This window comes from Diabrotica undecimpunctata, chromosome 10, assembly GCF_040954645.1.
Source record: "Diabrotica undecimpunctata isolate CICGRU chromosome 10, icDiaUnde3, whole genome shotgun sequence".
Classification (NCBI taxonomy): Eukaryota; Metazoa; Arthropoda; class Insecta; order Coleoptera; family Chrysomelidae; genus Diabrotica; species Diabrotica undecimpunctata.
Window position 1 is genome coordinate 42,164,833 of NC_092812.1, and position 17,531 is coordinate 42,182,363.

Genomic DNA, 17,531 nt, shown 5'->3' on the forward strand with positions numbered 1-17,531 from the left:
GCAAAATCTAAGTTGTTTTTATTAAGATAATATTCAGGGGTGATTGGTCACAGTATGGAAATTTGGAAAGGTAAGTTTTTAACACCAAAAATATTTTTTAATATCGACTGATTCTTTTTATAAAAATTTAAAAAGCATATTATTTATCACAATTACAAATATAGCAAAAGTTCTGTGGATATATTAATAATTCAAATTATTGAGAGAGGGTGTCCAAAACCGATATTATTTAAATAAATATTAGGCCAGATATGCAACTAGTAGTCCTATTGTTTATGCAAAAACTTAAAAGTATTGGATCCAGATAAAACTATCCACAAATTAAAATAATATGTATTTATTTTAGTTATTATTCAAAATATATAAATATAATGATCAGTACTATTTTTTTGTTGCATGTCTATACATTCTAAACAATATGAACATACATGACTGTATACTATACACCTGAGGGAATGGAATATCTAAAAAATTTAAGTAGGTAATTATAAGATTTTTAAATTACTTATTTTATTTAAATTGAATCAATTATTTGCTATACTCTATAGACTGTCTGGTGGCACTATAGTACCTTAAAGAATTAGGTATTCAAAAATGAACTAGTCTGCTTAAAGGGTGAGTCAAAATCCTATTAAACTTGCTGTTAACTTGAATCAGGAATATTCTCCAGATTTGAGGATACAATATGGATTATCAAAAAGGCATCCCCATCCTTTCTTGAATTGTTCAATTCTGTTAATACAACTTGTTTATTTTCACTTTGATTATCATTAACCATTATGACGTTAAACCATTAAAACCATTAATGAAAACGTTATGACATGTTAAATGAGTAATTGAACCTATACACAAGATTTAGTAAGTACTAAGAATATAGATTTTGTAAATTTTTAGATGATCCACTTTCTCTGATATGCAATATATTGTTGATTTGACTATATTTTTGGTGATTTAACATAAGCAACTTGTAAAATGATTTAACAAAATCTAATTGGTAGATTCAAAATATTAGTAGAACAATAATAGTTCTATAAAAACGATATAATATAATTTTAGGCACCCTCTACTTACACCCTAGTAACACAGCAACCAAAAGTTATTTTAAATAAAATGTCTGCAAAATAAATACAAAAGACTTACAAGCTCAAGAAATATAACCTAATCCTTTGCATAACCAGCTACATACTCCATAACTTTCATTTTAAATTCTTCTTTAGAATGCCTGTACATATCAGCAGCTTCCACATTTAGAGGATCTTCAAAGTTCAGTAAGTCCTAAAAAACTGCATCATGAGATACAGACAAAAATAGAGCATACAGTAATAGTATACAAGCCCATGAGAGATTTTTAATGGATCATTTGACCCAGCATATAAAACAATACTACAATATGTAATAACCACTTAAGAAAAGATACCGTCAATTCTTATCGGTACATGTGAGTCACAGGTAAGATAAACTTACCACTCAAGGGGGTAATTTTCTTTTGGCCAGACATTTTTGTAAGACATTTATAACTTAAGTAGGTAATACAAAAATAATGACATGCGACCTAATGCCGTACAAAAATATTGGTACCAGGAGCAGGAAAAAATTTTTATTTTCAGATAAATGTTTCCCTATTTTCGGTAATTTGACATCTAAGGTGTAGCTCTTAATTTGAACCCCCATCCTTTGAGTATCGATAAGAATGTTCGGCATAGTTTCTAAACTTGTTATTACATATTGTAGTATTTATTTATATGTGATTTCTGCTGGGTCAAATGACCCATTAAAAATGTACCATGGCTTGTAATCTATATATGCAACACAAATGTCAAGAAGCACAAGTGGGGAATAATCAGAAAGTATTAGGTCATTCTCATTACATTACTTAACACTTTATTGGATCACATTAATGATGACATCATTGTTACAATTTGCTACCTTTAATCTCTTACACAGTTTGTCATTCTGGTCTGTTCAGACTGGTTGGGTGTCCCTCGAGACTTTTTGTCTTTTATTTATTATTCTGTTCTTTATAACTGTTCTTTTAACAAATAATGTAAAACATTTTTAGTAAATCTGTCAATTTAATCCTAGAATGGTATCGATATTTTTGGGATATTTTTTAGGTTATTAGTGGTACCGTGATGTCATATACGACACCACAGACTTTTTTTAATTTATGCTAAGAAATCAAAAATATAAGAAGATTTTACATTTTTTATTGAGCAAAATTATAAAAAGGCTCTAAAGAAGTAGAAACGAACATGTTTATAACAAAATCAAATTTCTTCGGTACAAGTTGGAGAGATTGGTCTTGTATTAGGCTCAAAGGCAAGCTTTGCAGCAAACATACAGGTCTCTACCTTTTATGTTGGCAAATCGAGGGCAAACAGAAACCTGGACTTTAACAAAAAGCAATGAAAACATGTTAGGATGTTTCGAAAGAAAAATACTAAGGCGCATCTATGGAGCGGTAAATGAAAATGGTGTCTGGAGGAGACGATACAACTTCGAACTCTATAGGATATACCAGGAACCAGATATCGTAAAACACATAAAGATACAACGTCTGAGGTGCCATGTAATGCGGATGGAGCAAACCGACCCAGCTAGAAAAACGCTCCTTGATAGACCTATTGGTCAAAGAAGAAGAGGAAGACCCAGAACAAGATTCCTAGATAACATCGATGAAGACATGAGAAATATGGAAATACATGCTTGGCGGAGGAAGGCGATGGATAGGGACGACTGGAGAAAAATTCTTGGGGAGGCTAGGACCCACACAGGGTTGTAAAGCCAAAATGATGATGACTAAGCCAAATATGTTGCCACAAAGGAGGAGAAAATTCTTATTTGAATTAGGTTTCTTCCTGATGGGGGATCATTTAGAAGACCAAGCGAAGATACTAACACTTCCAAAAGATGTAAGAGAATTTCTGCTGCCTTTTCAAATTGCCAAAGAACCCACCAGCACGGTAAACCAAAGTTGAAGTAGATGGTGCCAGATATGCAGTGCGCATAAAAACAATAAAACAACTGTTTGCTGTGACTCATGCTGGCAAAAATCATAGTGAGAAAAAAATTCAGTGTAATATGTCTTTGTATCCTTCAATAGAGGAAGACTAATTTAATTATTTTGTATTTAGATATTTTTCTTTTGGGATCTTTTGTGAGGATATATTTCATTGCAACCGTTTTCTTTGTTTTGATATTTTTGTAAGATTGACTATTCGTTTTTATATTTTGCGCCTGAGTCGTTACATTATGTTAAAGTCATACAATAAATTGCTAAAAATAATGCTTTTCTTTTTTTGCCTCATTTTCGAATTTTTCTAACAAAGTTTTGATAATTTTTAACTTTTAATACCATTTTTTCTATGTGCGGCATTAAGTACCGTAGTCTGTCCACTCATGTCACTTTAAGAGACATGACTGCCGGAAGGTTAAACAAAATTTTAATCAAGATGGTCCGTGGTTTCTTGCAGACTTGATATTAGGGACTAATTTTTGATAAATTTATGCAGTTAGGTATTTAGTTTCAAATTTTTTGGCTGATATCTCGATTTTCCTTTGGATGACTTTCGCGCTAGAGGATGATGGAGTAGTTTTTAGGGGTTGGTCAATGTACCAATCAACAGCAACTAATTAGCAATAAAATATGCCGTTAAAATGGGAACTGTAGCTATTTTCATTGCAGAGATATAGCTATGGTTAAGTATTTTTACCACAAAGTTAGGATAAACAGTGTTTCTCAGCAATAACTATATAATATACAATACCTACAGCAATAATTTTTTTCTTTCCATAATAAATTTATTTATTTAGTTATTTATTTATTTAATACACTGGATAATCCCATTAACAGTTTAAATTACAATATACAATATCACAGTTAGGATTCAAAACTTGAAATTACTTATAATATAAAATCAATATTAAAAAGTTTAAAAAAAAAATGAGACTAAAAATCTTACAAACTAAAAAAAACAAACAAAGCATAACAAGAACAAAATTCAACAATCCCAATATACATCACAAAGCAAGAGATCTTTTTAACTGAGTTAAAGTTATATTGAAAATATCAAAACCATGATCATTTAATAGCCCCATATATCTATCCAATTGGTTGTGAATACCATAGGTTGTTCTGTGGAAAGGAATATTAAAAACATTGTGATACAGTAGAGCTTGATGGGGAACATTAAAGTTAATCTGACTTAACAGGTTTGGACAATCAATAAATCCATGTATGATCTTATACATAAATATAACTCCTGATATGTCACAGTGGTTCTTGAGTGAGGGTAAAGATAATTGTTGTTTGATACAGAAATAATCATGATTTTCAATAGTAGTGTGGACGTGGTAAGCACAATATCTCAAGAATTTATGCTGGACTCTTTCTATAGTATCAATATTGTTCTGAAAATAGGGTGACCAAATAACTGAACAGTATTCCAAAATCTAACTAAGCAACAATACACTAATCTTGTTGAATTAATGGAGAAATACTTGCAATTCTTAGTAACGAAACCAAGAAGTTTAGATGCCTTTATTGAAATAGAGTTTATGTGGTCACAGAAAGTAAGCTTCTCATTGAAAATAACACCCAAATCCTGAATAGAAGAAACATAATTCAGTGGTTGATTATTAATAGTATAGCTTGTTCTAATTCTATTGACTTTGTGAGAAAAACTTATAAAACAACATTTTTTTATATTTTTACATTTTTTACAAATTAGCAATATATTATAATCTTGGTCTGAATTCAGCCTTATAAAATGGTTATACTAAATTGACTGACATGTATCCCTTAAGGTATTCTGATACTTCAATATTAATATGAGAAAAGAGCATAAAATTTGATCAGAGTTATAGCATGTGAGTTTTTTTATAAATGTATTTAACAATCTACTGAGAAGTAGCAAGAGCATATTAAAAAATACTTTAACCACAATATGGAAGAGTTCACATTGCAGAATAGAATGGCTTTAAAATGATAAAATTTAGATAAAAATTTGTTGATAGTATTTATTTTTGATGTGGTTGAATATGTAGGTAACGTGAGATGATAATAATTTTGCTATCACTAGTATCACGAAAGTAGGATTTTTCTAAATAGAAAAAAGTATATCGGACAAAATTACTAAAATAAAAAACTTACTGTGAATAAGGCATTTAATCCCCAAACAACATCATTTAATCGTCTAATAGGTGACCATCCCATACCATCCATACTGTGCCTTCTAAGTAATGATAAACATACCTCGCCAGATTCGGTAATATTTGGATGCCACAATTTTGTTAGGCATTTAACTACAGGGGGCTAAAATAATTTTAAATGAAAAAATAAATGACTAGGGTAGTATTATAAGAAAAATTTTCAAATAGCAAAACATCTATAGTACAAGACACCGGAAAATTTTGTGATGGTTGTATCATACATAATATAAAACTACTTACGACCATGTTATATTCATCTGTAACACATATATCAAACCGAAAAGTCCCACCTTCCCAGAAGCCCTCCGTTGGCTTTACTACTAACATAAATCTACTTAAATCATGTTCATTGGTATAGTGAATAGAACAACACGAAGGTAACAACTGAGCCATTTCTTGAGCTTCCTTAACTAGTAATCTGTCCCTTATTGAAGCTCTTGATGTTGTTGCTTCATTATTATCTGCTTTTCTTTTAAGTCTTTGCGACAACGTTATCATTATGAATTTACAATAGTCAAAATCACACTAATTAGCACAAAAGTGTAAATTTTATGAAACCTTTATCATTTTTTGTTTACTACCAAAAAACATCCTTCAAAGTTGGGTTATGTTCAGCCTCCTATCATCATAAAAGAAACGATTATTAATACGATTGACGTAATCGATTTTTTTCACTTGATAACTGGAAGGACACATTATTAAGTAATTAATAAATAAGTAAATGGAGCAATAAATAAAAATAATCTAATTAGAAGCTTCAAATAATGTTTCAAAAAATTGAAAAATGTAAATCATATGGTAAATCATTTCACCTGTCAAGGAAATATTATTCACTACCGAAATTATCGATTGTTCACTTCATATTCGATATTGACTCAATATTATATGACAACTAACAGTAAGACAACTATAGGATAGGTTCGCGGTTCGCGCCTTATGCAAAGTAATGAGATCGAACTTTTATCAGCCAAATAAGTGTTTATTGGTTGGTTCTATCTAGAATGCCGGTGATTTCTATTTAAATTAAATTTAATATTATATTCTTCTAAGTTTGATTGTGAAAAAACATGGGTATTACAGGACTATTACCATATCTTGAAGTCGCTGGAAGAGATTGTCATATTAGTGAGTTTAAGGGTTCTGTTGTTGGAATAGATGTTTCTTGCTGGCTACATAAAGCAGCCAGTACTTTTGCCAAGTCTATTATAATTCATAAAGATTACCAGCAGTAAGTATTGCATATGCATATGTGTTTTTATTAAAATGGCTACACTTTCTTGATAAGTTACTCAGGCTCTAATTATAATCTAGCTAATATTGAATCACGTTATTGAGGTCCGTATGTGGTTGGGTCTACCTCTTTAAAACGCTCAATTAAATGCTTATAGTTTCACCCAATTAGTTTGCTGCCAACTATGCCCCAGCTATTTGAGAAACTTTTCTTTTAAGAGAATTGTTGTTGAGAACAAGTTTAAATTTTAAACATTTTACAATTAAACAGATTCATAACACAGTTGACCCACCTGTACTAACATGAAATCAGATCCTATATGATTCCAACAAATTTCCTCTTGCCCTAGGTTACAAAACTGTGTTTTAACATTAACAACCCATGGTTTATGATGTCAGTTACAATTTAGTTTTTCTTGAACTATCTTTTGCTAGATAATTATGTGGTGAAAAAAAGTCTTTTAACTTTTTTCTGTATAAGCCAAAGCTTGTGTAATTTTTAAAATAATGATAAATGTTTGTTTCAGTGTGGTAAGATACATTAAAAACTATGTAGAAATGCTATCAAAAAACGGCATAAAACCTGTATTAGTATTTGATGGCAAAGCTTTACCAGCAAAGGCAGGAGTTAATACTAAAAGAAGTGAGAAAAGAAAAGAATATAAACAAAGATCTGATGAATTGCTAGCACTAGGAGACACTGTCCTTTCAGAAAAATATCTACAAAGAAGTATCAGCATCAAACCAGAATTAATAGCAGAGGTAATAAAGGCATGTCACCAAATCAATGTTGACTGCATTGTTGCCCCCTATGAAGCAGATGCTCAGTTAGCATACTTATGTAATATTGGTAGGTTTAATTGTTTGTTTTCATAAACCCTTTGGGGATTTTCATTTTTAACATTTTCTTCCATCTGGTTGCTCCAACAATAGAATGTTTGAATATCAATGTATTTTAAGAACAATTTATCAAACAGTTTACTCCAACCTAAATATGATATATTTATTTCAGTAAATTTTTGTAAATAATAACTGCTATTGTGAAATAAATCATTTTAGTTATGGTTTATGAAAACAGTGGGTGTATAAAAATAATTCCAGATGTGTCTGAACGGAATAAAAGTCTGCTAATAGTATTTTTTATATTTATTAAACTAGTTGATTTTTAGGAGCTGTTAATATAGCTATAACAGAAGACTCAGATCTCATGCTTTTTGGTTGCAAAAGTGTGATATACAAACTAGATGCAAAAGGAAATGGTGTACTTATAGAGGCGCATAAAATACATTACTGTATGGGTCTACAACTTGAACAATACACCTTTAATAAATTCCTTTATATGTGTATTTTGTCTGGATGTGATTATCTACCATCTTTACCAGGAATAGGCCTTAAAAAGGCAGAGAAATTTATAAAATTGACAGAGGAAACAGACCCTTTAAAGGTAAAAAGAAAGTTCAAATATAGTAGTTATAGTGATGTTTTCTTTTTCATTGATGCAGACTTGATCTTAGGAACACCTAATACTCACAGTATGTAGGCTAAGGTAAATATTTAAATATCTGAACAAACACAATTTTTTATTATTCTTCTTTAAAATTATTTACATTTCTGCTAATGACCACTATCAGCATACTCTACAGAGCTGAGACAATTTTATAATAATTGTACTATTTCTTTCTATGCCTCCCTTTGTATCTCTAATTGCAATATTGAATAGTGTTAAAGAGAATTATCTTGTTTTAGTATACTCTCCATGTATAGAGCATCCTATTTTTAAAAAAACATCTTATTTTTAAAGAACAACATTTTTTCTCGTATCCAAGTAATATACTTTATATATGACTAAGGAGAACAGGAATACTCAAAAATACTATAATACTTGATAAAAAATTTATAATAAGAGTTGAATTGAATGGTTTTATAAAATTGCATCCCAAATCATTGGTGTTAGCCAGGGAGCCTAGGTAATAGGCACATTCGTATTTGTCTGGTATTATTTTTATTGTGCTAAAATAAGTGTAACTAAAATATATTTATTAATAAATGGAAAGCTAGTGTGTGTTTCAGAAACTCTTATACTTTTATGTTAGGCACGTCATCTGAGGCATTGAAAGGCACATATTCAACCTAAATTATTAAATACAATGAAAAAAATTAAAATGGATATGACATCCTATAAAATAATATTAACTCTAAGGTAGTAAATATTATTATTATTATTAAGTACATGAAACAACAAACAAGAACCAAGAGAAGAGGGAGTCAAGGACCACTGACTCAAACTCTTCACCAACACAGAGTAGGGAAGAACCAGTAACCACTGCCTCAGACTCCTCAGCTTCAACACTCAGGGACATGAAACCTATTGATCCTGACAGTAATCAAAAAGCAAAGGGAAGCAAGTCTCTGCACTATTATCTGAGGAGATTAACAAAATCAAACTCAAGACAGAAAGGCTTTTGGAGGCTCAGAGAAGGGAGCTGATCAAGGAGAGAAAAATGGCAGAAGGGACTTAAAAGGATGAAAATCCTCACAAGAAGAAGATCAAGACTACTGAGAACAAAGATATGATTAAGAAACAAGAGGAGAGCAGGAGCATTGGAGATCAAAGATCCTACTCTGAGTCAGACTCCAGAACAAAGCCAAGAAGCATAAAGTCATCTCAAAAGGGGTGAGCTACAGCAAAGTGTCAAAGCCAAGAACAGGCAGACATGGTACAAAGCAAACTGCTAGAAGTACTTTATGCTGCCCCTTCAGGTAGTGGCAGCATTCCTTAATTTGAAAGATCCTCATTTAACACAGGAGTACTATCATTGACCCCAAATGAGGTCACTAAGAACTGGCTTAGGGAGACAATTGAAGTGCTGGCACTCTCTGGGAGGGGGTGAGTTTGACAGTGGTTGAATTCAAGAACCTCCTGGTGAGAATCAGGGTCCTGGTCTTCATTCCTGAGCCAAAATCCGTAGATACACAGATGATTAGGGTGCGCCTTCAACATCTGAATCAGATGATGAGGACACAGAACTGGTCCCTGTTAAGCAGGAAAATAGAGAAGAGAGCCAGCTCCTGACCTTTTCTATAGATGAAGAATCCTGTAGAAATCTGAAGAAGAGCTACAAAGCTTAGTATGGACTTGGTAGGGCAGAGATCTGCAAGTCAAGAAAGATAGGCCTAATGGTAGTTCAGATTGAACCTGCAGTAGTTCAGATTGAACCAACAATGTTGCAAGGCAGCCTTAGCAGTCCTCGTAGCGATTGAAAGGACATTTGATATTGCACTTATACAAAAGCCTTAGGTAAACCAAAGGGAGGTCAAAGGTTTAGTGTTAAATGGAGAACTGATCTACAGTAGATCTTCTGAAGTCCCCCGGACCTGTGTGATTGCCAGAAAGGGACTAGAGATACTGCTGCTAATTAATTTGTGTTCCAGAGATCTGACGACAGTAAGAGTCAAGATCTGGGAGGGAAGAGGACTGAGGGAGATTATTCTGGGCTCGGCCTATCTTCCTTCGGACGATCCAGAAGCGGCACCAGCCAATGAAGTGGAGGAGCTGGTGAGGCAGTGCAGGAAAACGGGGATGCAGCTGCTCATCGGCTGCGAAGCCAACATACACCACAGGACTTGGGGAAGTATGAACACCAACAAAAGGGGTGAGTCATGAATGCAATTTATTATAACAAATAAGTTTGACATACAAATAATGTATACAAAAGCCGACTTTCATAACCAAAAGTAGAAAGGAAGTAATAGACACTACAATAGCCTCAAATTTCCTGACCGATTTTATATCAGAATGGCGTGTGTCTGAGGAGGAGAGCTGCTCAGACCAAAGATACAACTTAAAGGAGAAAGCAGCAAAAGTCATTTATCGGAACCTACATTCAAACAATTGGGAGGCTTATAAAGAAATTCTAGACCAGCATCTGTCGAGGATGAGGAGAACGATTAATGACGCCATGAATCTATAAATAGCAGTGAATAATCTAAATTACCAGAAAAGTAACCAGAGAGTGGGGAAAATACAGAACCTAACGGACAAAATACTATACAGCTATAAGAAAAGCCAAGAGAGATACATGAAGGAGGCACTGTGAGGAACTTGAAAACAATCATGCTTGTGCTAGACTTTAAAAGGTGCTCTCAAAGGAGAAAACACAACCAATTAATTCAACTAAATGACAAGGGTGAGTATACCAATGCAGGAACAGACACAGCTGAAGAGCTCTTCAGAGTGCACTTCACTGGATGGCAAATAGTTGAATCACCAATTGACTGGGAATCATTATACAACGAGGCTCCTCATGACATAACTGGCAGACAGTCAAAAAGATTGTAAACTATGAAAAAGTAGCATGATATAAGTATATAAGTAGCAGATTTTGTTACAATACTACAATATTTTATGAATATAGTGGTTAAGTTAGGATATACATGGCGATGGTTTTTCCACCACTGTAATGGACAGTTCCAATCTCCGTTCGAAATTTTTTGTGGGTAATATCATCAGACAAATACATGTCGACTTCTTTTATATCTCTCGATACAGGTGTATGTTTAGACGAGTCATGTCCAATTAATTCATCAAAAATACACCATGGACTTAAGTCATCCTCATCAGTTTCTTTTTCTTGTACTGGTTGATTTTCACTAGTACAATCTTTTTCTTTTTTTATAGAAGTAACCAGCTTCTTAACTGTTTCTTTTGTTTTTTATAACTAGGTATTCTGATTAATGGATGAGTTTCAATTTAAGATTGATCTGCATTTTCGATTTCAAATCTTTATTGATAGTTCGTCAAAGGATTTATTTATTATAAATATTCAATTAAGAATTATTTTTCTTAGTCAAAATTATTGACCTAGTATAAGAATAATAATTTTATTTTCAAAAAATGCACATTTGTAGAAGATGCAGCTGTTATGGTCCGCTTTCTGAATATTGCAATGATTGAAACTTCTTCTGACGCATTTCTGTCCGTTTCGACTACTTCTACTACAAATACTGACATACTGCCACCGCCACCCAAGCGTCAAAAGGTGATGGATACTTCCATTAATAAAAATATTAGTTTAGAACAAAAGAAACAAATAGATATGGATTTACTAAACCTATGCAAAGACTCGTTTCATCCGTTTTCCATAGTTGAAGAACGAGCTTTTAAAAATTTTGCAGGGTGGATTCCTGGATATAAACCGCCAACAAGAAAAACTTGTTCATTACGTCAGGTTCATTACTTCAGGAATGTTATATCAAAACTGAGCAAATTATTAGATCACAAGTGGTTAAAAAAGTAGAAAATACCTGTATTACTACTGACCTCTGGACATATGGAGTAACTAAGAGTTACATCGCATTAACAGGACAATATTTAACCGAAAATTTAGAATTTAAAACGGTTTTATTAGGCTGCTGCCATTTTTCTGGAAACCATAATTCAGAAAACATCGCTTTTGAAATTAGTGAAATTATTAATCAGTGGGGTCTAAAACGAAAAGTAAATTTTGCAGTAACTGATAATGCCTCAAATATGGTCAAAGCTATTAAAGATGTTTTGGAATGAAAACATTTAAATTGTTTTGCTCATACGTTACATTTATTGGTGGAGGACGCACTTAAATGCTGTCGTGTAGAAATAGATAAAATAAAAAGTCTTTTTTTCGACAATTCGGCAAAAAACACATTTTAAAAAAAGCACCTTATCTTCAGAAAGGCTTTTAAAGTATCAATTACAACATAACAAAGTTCCCAAACGGCCAATCCAAGACGTGGAAACTAGGTAGAACTTCTCCTATTACATATTAAAAAGAATGACCGAGTTAGAGGAGGCAATCCGTTCCACATTGGTATTAGTTAATACAGACAGACCAAATCTAAATAATGAAGACTGCATTATTTGTTCTCAACTTTCCCAAATTTTACGGCCTTTTAAAGAAATAACAAGTACAATGAGTGGCCAAAAATACTTGAGGGGTAGTTCAGTGATTGTTATGGTACGCTGCCAGCAAGAATCTTGCAATAAAATTTTAGCAAACGGTAACCTTACATCCATAGTATCCGACGTAGTACAATTACTAATATCGGGTTGTATTGTTTAGTTTATTTTTCAAGTTATAATAAATATATCTTTCATTAGTTTCTTTCACTTCAATAAATATTGTGTATAAACGATAATAGCCATTATGTTTGTTTATGTAGGTACTCTCTTACTTGAAACTACTGTTAAACAATCATAGTAACTTGTTTACGAAAATCGGTTTACGATAAAAACTTTAACAACCCACCTCTACTCGTTACCTCTGTCCTTACTTTGATTCTGTGCTTTGACGAATCGAGAGATCGGGAGACGAGATGTTGCCAAATAATTTTGTATGAAGAATTTTTTATTGTGGTATCATATGCAGTTTATTATTTTTAATGGGAATAAGGCACAATGTGACTTTAAAATAAGCTTATTTTGATGTTTAGATTTTTATTTCGGAAATCATACTTAAAATAGGAAACATTAATAAATTTTATTTATATAAAACGATTTCCGAAGTGGAAATCAAAATGTTATATTACACTTATTGTAAAATAAAATTGTGGCATATTCCCAATAAAAAACAGTAAGCTGCCATTTAAATCCATTTCGCCCAAATTTGATTATCTTAGAACATTGGTCAAATGCTAAAAAGACAACAGGTCAAATAAAACCAATAAGTTTGGCAACATTGAATTTCCCCTTTTTTATTATTTCAACTCATTCATTTTCGGCCATATAAAGGGCTAACCTAATATACCTCTCTCTTTTTAAACACGTGTTTCTCACTCCATCTCACGTAAGGTCCATACCGACCATAAACTTTTACCTATACTGTATGTCATTGAGATTATTTATATAAAACTATGACACTCAATAGTCATTAATTGCAGTACATATAGTAGAAATGAATCAATGAATGAATGAAGCATTCTGTCTCCTCCTTTAACTCCAATAAATGTTCGGGTTCTGACACCCGTACCATAACCAAATTTAATGTGTTTTTTGTGGAGTCCAATGTACAGTTTTTTTGTGTGTTTTTTCAATGGAAAATTTGTAATATAACGAGCTTAAAAAGAAAAAAATTCTGTAATTTCTTACCAAATGAGATCTCTCCTAGTAGTAATACTTTAAATACTTGAGCATAGCTCTGAAGATGGCTTTGTAAGCCGAAAGCGCTCAGCTAGGAATTACATGTTTAAAATACTTTTCTTTTTCCTTTCTTTGATTTGTCATAGGTGTGTACAAAATCATTTGATAAATATTATTTACAAATTTTTTAAACACCTATGGGTTCCTCGAACTCACCTATCCTTGTCAATTTTGTTCTTGATGACTTAGTTGCTGACCAATTAAAGTTGTTGAATTTTGAAATTCTCTTTACTAAGTGTTATGTTGATGACCTAATTCTAGCATTATCACTGGACAGGACATGGGCCACCCTATCAGTGTTCAATAATTTTGATCCTCTATTACAATTCACTTGTGAATTAGAGGACTACATCACAAAGAGCATACCTTTTTTGGATATGCATGTGTTTAGAAGGGCAGAACACCTTGGTTACAGATTGGTATAGGAAACCCATGGCGTCTAACAGGTTTTTTAACTACCATTCTTGTCAGCGATTTAAATATAAAATCAACTTCATCCAAGCCCTTAGTTTTAGGTTACACAGGTTATCACATGTGGTTATATATAATATCTTTATATACAGTTGCGAAACTGCAACAATATTAAGAATTATAATATAGATTTATTGTGCTTATAAAATTTCTAGAGTAATGTGTAATTGTATGTGTCACAGCAATTGGTAATTTTTCTGCTCTAATTTCCTATTCATAATTTACTATTTTTGTTTCTTTGTGTTTTGTCCATTCCAAAAACCTTTGTCCATTTATTGTAGTTAGTGTTTGTTTCATATGCTCTGCTTAGCAATTATATTATACAGGTAATGCATTGTATAGGGATACCTTTCTTTATAAATAAAAAGAACTATCCACCCTGGATTTTAAAGGTGTATTTTCCCAAATGTTCATTATCAGTTGATAGACTCTTTATAACGTTTTTAGCTTTGTTTTAATAGTTATTGTTTCTGTATCAGTTTCCGTGGAAGAGAAACAATAAAAAGAGAAGTCTTCACTCTACACTGCTGAATACTAAGTATCTAATTTTATGTTGTACTTTAGTTTTTAGGAAAACTGGCAAGATACTTAAGAATTACACAACTGGTTGTGACAGATGATTATAAAGAAAATTTTATGACTGCTGTGGCCACCTTCAAACATCAAATTGTGTTTGATCCTTTTTTAAAAAAGTTAGTTCATCTTACAGATCCTATAGGTGTCCCAGACAAATACCTCAAAAATGCTGGGTCATTTTTTGATAATAAAGAAGCTTTGGAACTAGCCGTAGGCAATATAAGCACAGCTGATGGAACTCGTTTAGCTAACTGGAATATCACAAAATGTGTAAGTGTAGACATGTTTTGATTTATAATTTTTTCATGCCAAGTATACCAGGGAGAGAGATAGGAGATTCTAAAGTTTTAGACATTAACCTCAACTAGTTTCAATATACTTTACTAAGCAATATAATCCTAACTTTTACTTCTTCCTTCTCTCTTTGTTATATACATATGGTATTTGTTTTGTGTTTTGGAATATACTGGATATTTGAAAATAAGTTTAACTTTTTAGGAAATTGGTAGTATATGGCATAAAATTGATTCAAGGAATCTACAAAATCCGCAAAATGCTACTATAAAAAGTAATATTGCTGCAACAGGCAAATCTACTTATACACGCAATATTGATAAAAAGCTGGAAGAGAAATTTAGTGGCTCAAAGTTCAATCTAAGGGAAACGCTCAATATATCTATACAACAATCTAAGGTTGAAGATGAACTAAAGGAAGAAGCTGATAGCAAAATTAAAACCGAAATAAATCGTTTAAGCTTAAAAAGAAAAATGAGTGATGCAGATAGTACTGATGGTAGTGGTAACGAAGATAGTCCCGGTTCCCCTGTTCTGGTAAAGAATCCATTCATGAAAAAAATAAGCAAATTTGCAATAACTGAAAGTGTTGAGACTGAAAATGTCAATGTGAGTGTTCAAAGTCGATACTTTTCATTTGCATCGTCTTCAAGTAACACACAATATCGTGAAACTAAACAAGAATTGGAAAGCTCTGATGAACTTAAAAACTTAACTCAAGGCTCTGATAACTCAATTCCAGAAATTATTCAAGCAGCAGAGAACACTGACAATATAGAAAATCAACCTAACAATTTTTTGAATGCTTCACTTGCAGAAATTCATATTGAAGATAAGCAAAGTTCAAGTATACCTATAACTGTAACGGATTGTGCTCCTTCAACTTCTAAGGTAAGAAATTTCCACTTCCTTTTAATAATTGCTCCTGCAGTTTGTGCATCTGTTTTCTGTCATTAGAGCCACTTGACTTGCCCAGTTCCACTTCAGTGTTCACTCCTGATCTTCCTCGTAGCTGGCGGTTTGAGATCTTATCTCACATTGAAACGCCCAACATAGCACGCTTCATCGCCCTTTGAGCCACACGGATGTTCTGCACTGTTCTCCTTGTCATGGTCAACATTTCCGCTCTGTAAGTTAACACTGGCAAAACACAGTGATTAAAGGTTTTTCTTTTAAGACATACTGGTATGTCGAACGATTTGAAAATGTGCTTCAACTTGCCGAAGGCTGCCCAAGTCAGTCTTATGACGGAGTAGCTTAACGGTTTGGTTATATTTTCCTATGCGAATCTTGTGACCTATGTATTTATAGGCCATTACCTGGTCTATGGATCTTGTTGCTATGCATATACCTTCGCTGACTACAAGATTTGTCATCTGGGGTTTAGATATATTTATTTTTAATCTCCCTTCTAGCGAGGAAAGGTAAAGCTGATTTAAAAGTTCTTTGGTCTCATCTATCGCTATCAGCTATTAGCACAATATCATCAGCAAACCTCAGGTAGCTAAGCTTTTCTCCATTGATGATTATGCCCTTGTCAGTCAGATTTGCCCGTTAAATATGTAATCCAAAAGCGTACTGAACAATTTTGATAATATGGTGACCCCCTGACGTTCTCCACGTTGTATCGGAAATTTCTGAGTTTCACGGACACGCACTCTAACACTAGCTGTTGTATCTTGATATACGAGTTAATTATATTTATATACCGATAGTCAAGTCGGCATTCTGTCAAGGCTTCCAATATTTTTGTTGATTAATGTATTATGTATGTATGTATTATTATATTCAATACATTTTTCTATAAGATTTTTTAGTACCAATAGGTGATCGTTTGTTCCGCAATCTTTTCTAAAACCCGCCTGTTCTATGGGCCGATAAAATTCCAATTTATTTTTTAATCGTTTCGTAATTATTTTTGTAAATAGTTTATAAATATGGGAAAATAAATTAGGGGTCTGTAATTTCTGAGGTTGGTAGCATCGCCTTTTTTATTAAGTAGCATAATGTCTGCGTTATGCCACTGAGTTGGTGTTACTGCTTCCTGCAGACATTCAGTGAATGGTTGGACAAGGACCTACCATAATCTTTTTTCATCCACTTTCAAGGCATCTGTCACTGTTTCATCGCCCCCGGGGGACTTATTTTTGTTATTTCCCTATATATTAAAATCGTGTATCACTTTATTGTCATTAATATCAATTAATTTTGCTGTGTAGCCTCAACAAAGGAAGCGAAAATTGGAAAGTACAGACAGAGGTGCAAAGAAAAAACAACTTACTGGACAGACATCTATAAAAACATTTTTCAAATCATATTCAAGTAGTTCTTAAGTAAATTTGTAATGAGATTTGTTTTGTATGTTGATATTTATGATATTATTAGTTATCGATATTATTTTAAGCGACTTCTTTTATGCATCAAATTGAAGGATCAATCAATAATATAAATAATTTATTATAAAAAAATAGTTTATCAGTTTTAATGTAATTTTCGGCAAAACATACTAATGGGTAATTAAAAGAAATCGCTGAAAAAGATAACGGTGTTATGTTTATGTTAAAACATGAATTAA

General features: G+C 32.5%; 2 protein-coding genes across 3 annotated transcripts; one reads left to right on the forward strand and one right to left on the reverse strand.

The window, feature by feature from the left end:
* Window position 1: 1 nt before the first annotated feature.
* LOC140451913 (NEDD8-conjugating enzyme UBE2F-like) lies at window positions 2-5,847 on the reverse strand. Of its 2 annotated transcripts, none has more exons than XM_072545870.1 (3): window positions 5,452-5,845; window positions 5,153-5,314; window positions 2-1,275 (listed from the first exon to the last, which is right to left on the reverse strand). In XM_072545870.1, exons 1-3 carry the CDS (start codon window positions 5,707-5,709, stop codon window positions 1,159-1,161), a joined length of 537 nt encoding a protein of 178 aa, XP_072401971.1. In that variant the 5' UTR covers window positions 5,710-5,845; the 3' UTR covers window positions 2-1,158. The 2 variants fall into 2 exon arrangements, with proteins under 2 accessions (XP_072401971.1, XP_072401972.1); XM_072545871.1 differs by having other exon boundaries at window positions 1,145-1,283; window positions 5,452-5,847.
* A 274-nt stretch (window positions 5,848-6,121) lies between these two features.
* tos (Exonuclease tos) lies at window positions 6,122-17,531 on the forward strand. The gene is made up of 6 exons (XM_072545867.1): window positions 6,122-6,439; window positions 6,969-7,291; window positions 7,611-7,885; window positions 14,651-14,932; window positions 15,161-15,847; window positions 17,176-17,531. The coding sequence occupies exons 1-6, from the start codon at window positions 6,279-6,281 to the stop codon at window positions 17,287-17,289; spliced, it is 1,842 nt and encodes a 613-aa protein (XP_072401968.1). The 5' UTR covers window positions 6,122-6,278; the 3' UTR covers window positions 17,290-17,531.

Coding starts and splice junctions, on each gene's coding strand:
- LOC140451913 (XM_072545870.1), bottom strand. CDS start 5,709: ATGATAACGTTGTCGCAAAGACTTAAAAGAAAAGCAGATAATAATGAA. Junction 5,315..5,451: donor CAGATGAATATAACATGGTC/GTAAGTAGTTTT, acceptor AAATTATTTTAG/CCCCCTGTAGTTAAATGCCT. Junction 1,276..5,152: donor GATTAAATGCCTTATTCACA/GTAAGTTTTTTA, acceptor GCAGTTTTTTAG/GACTTACTGAACTTTGAAGA.
- tos (XM_072545867.1), top strand. CDS start 6,279: ATGGGTATTACAGGACTATTACCATATCTTGAAGTCGCTGGAAGAGAT. Junction 6,440..6,968: donor ATTCATAAAGATTACCAGCA/GTAAGTATTGCA, acceptor TGTTTGTTTCAG/TGTGGTAAGATACATTAAAA. Junction 15,848..17,175: donor GTGCTCCTTCAACTTCTAAG/GTAAGAAATTTC, acceptor TTTGCTGTGTAG/CCTCAACAAAGGAAGCGAAA.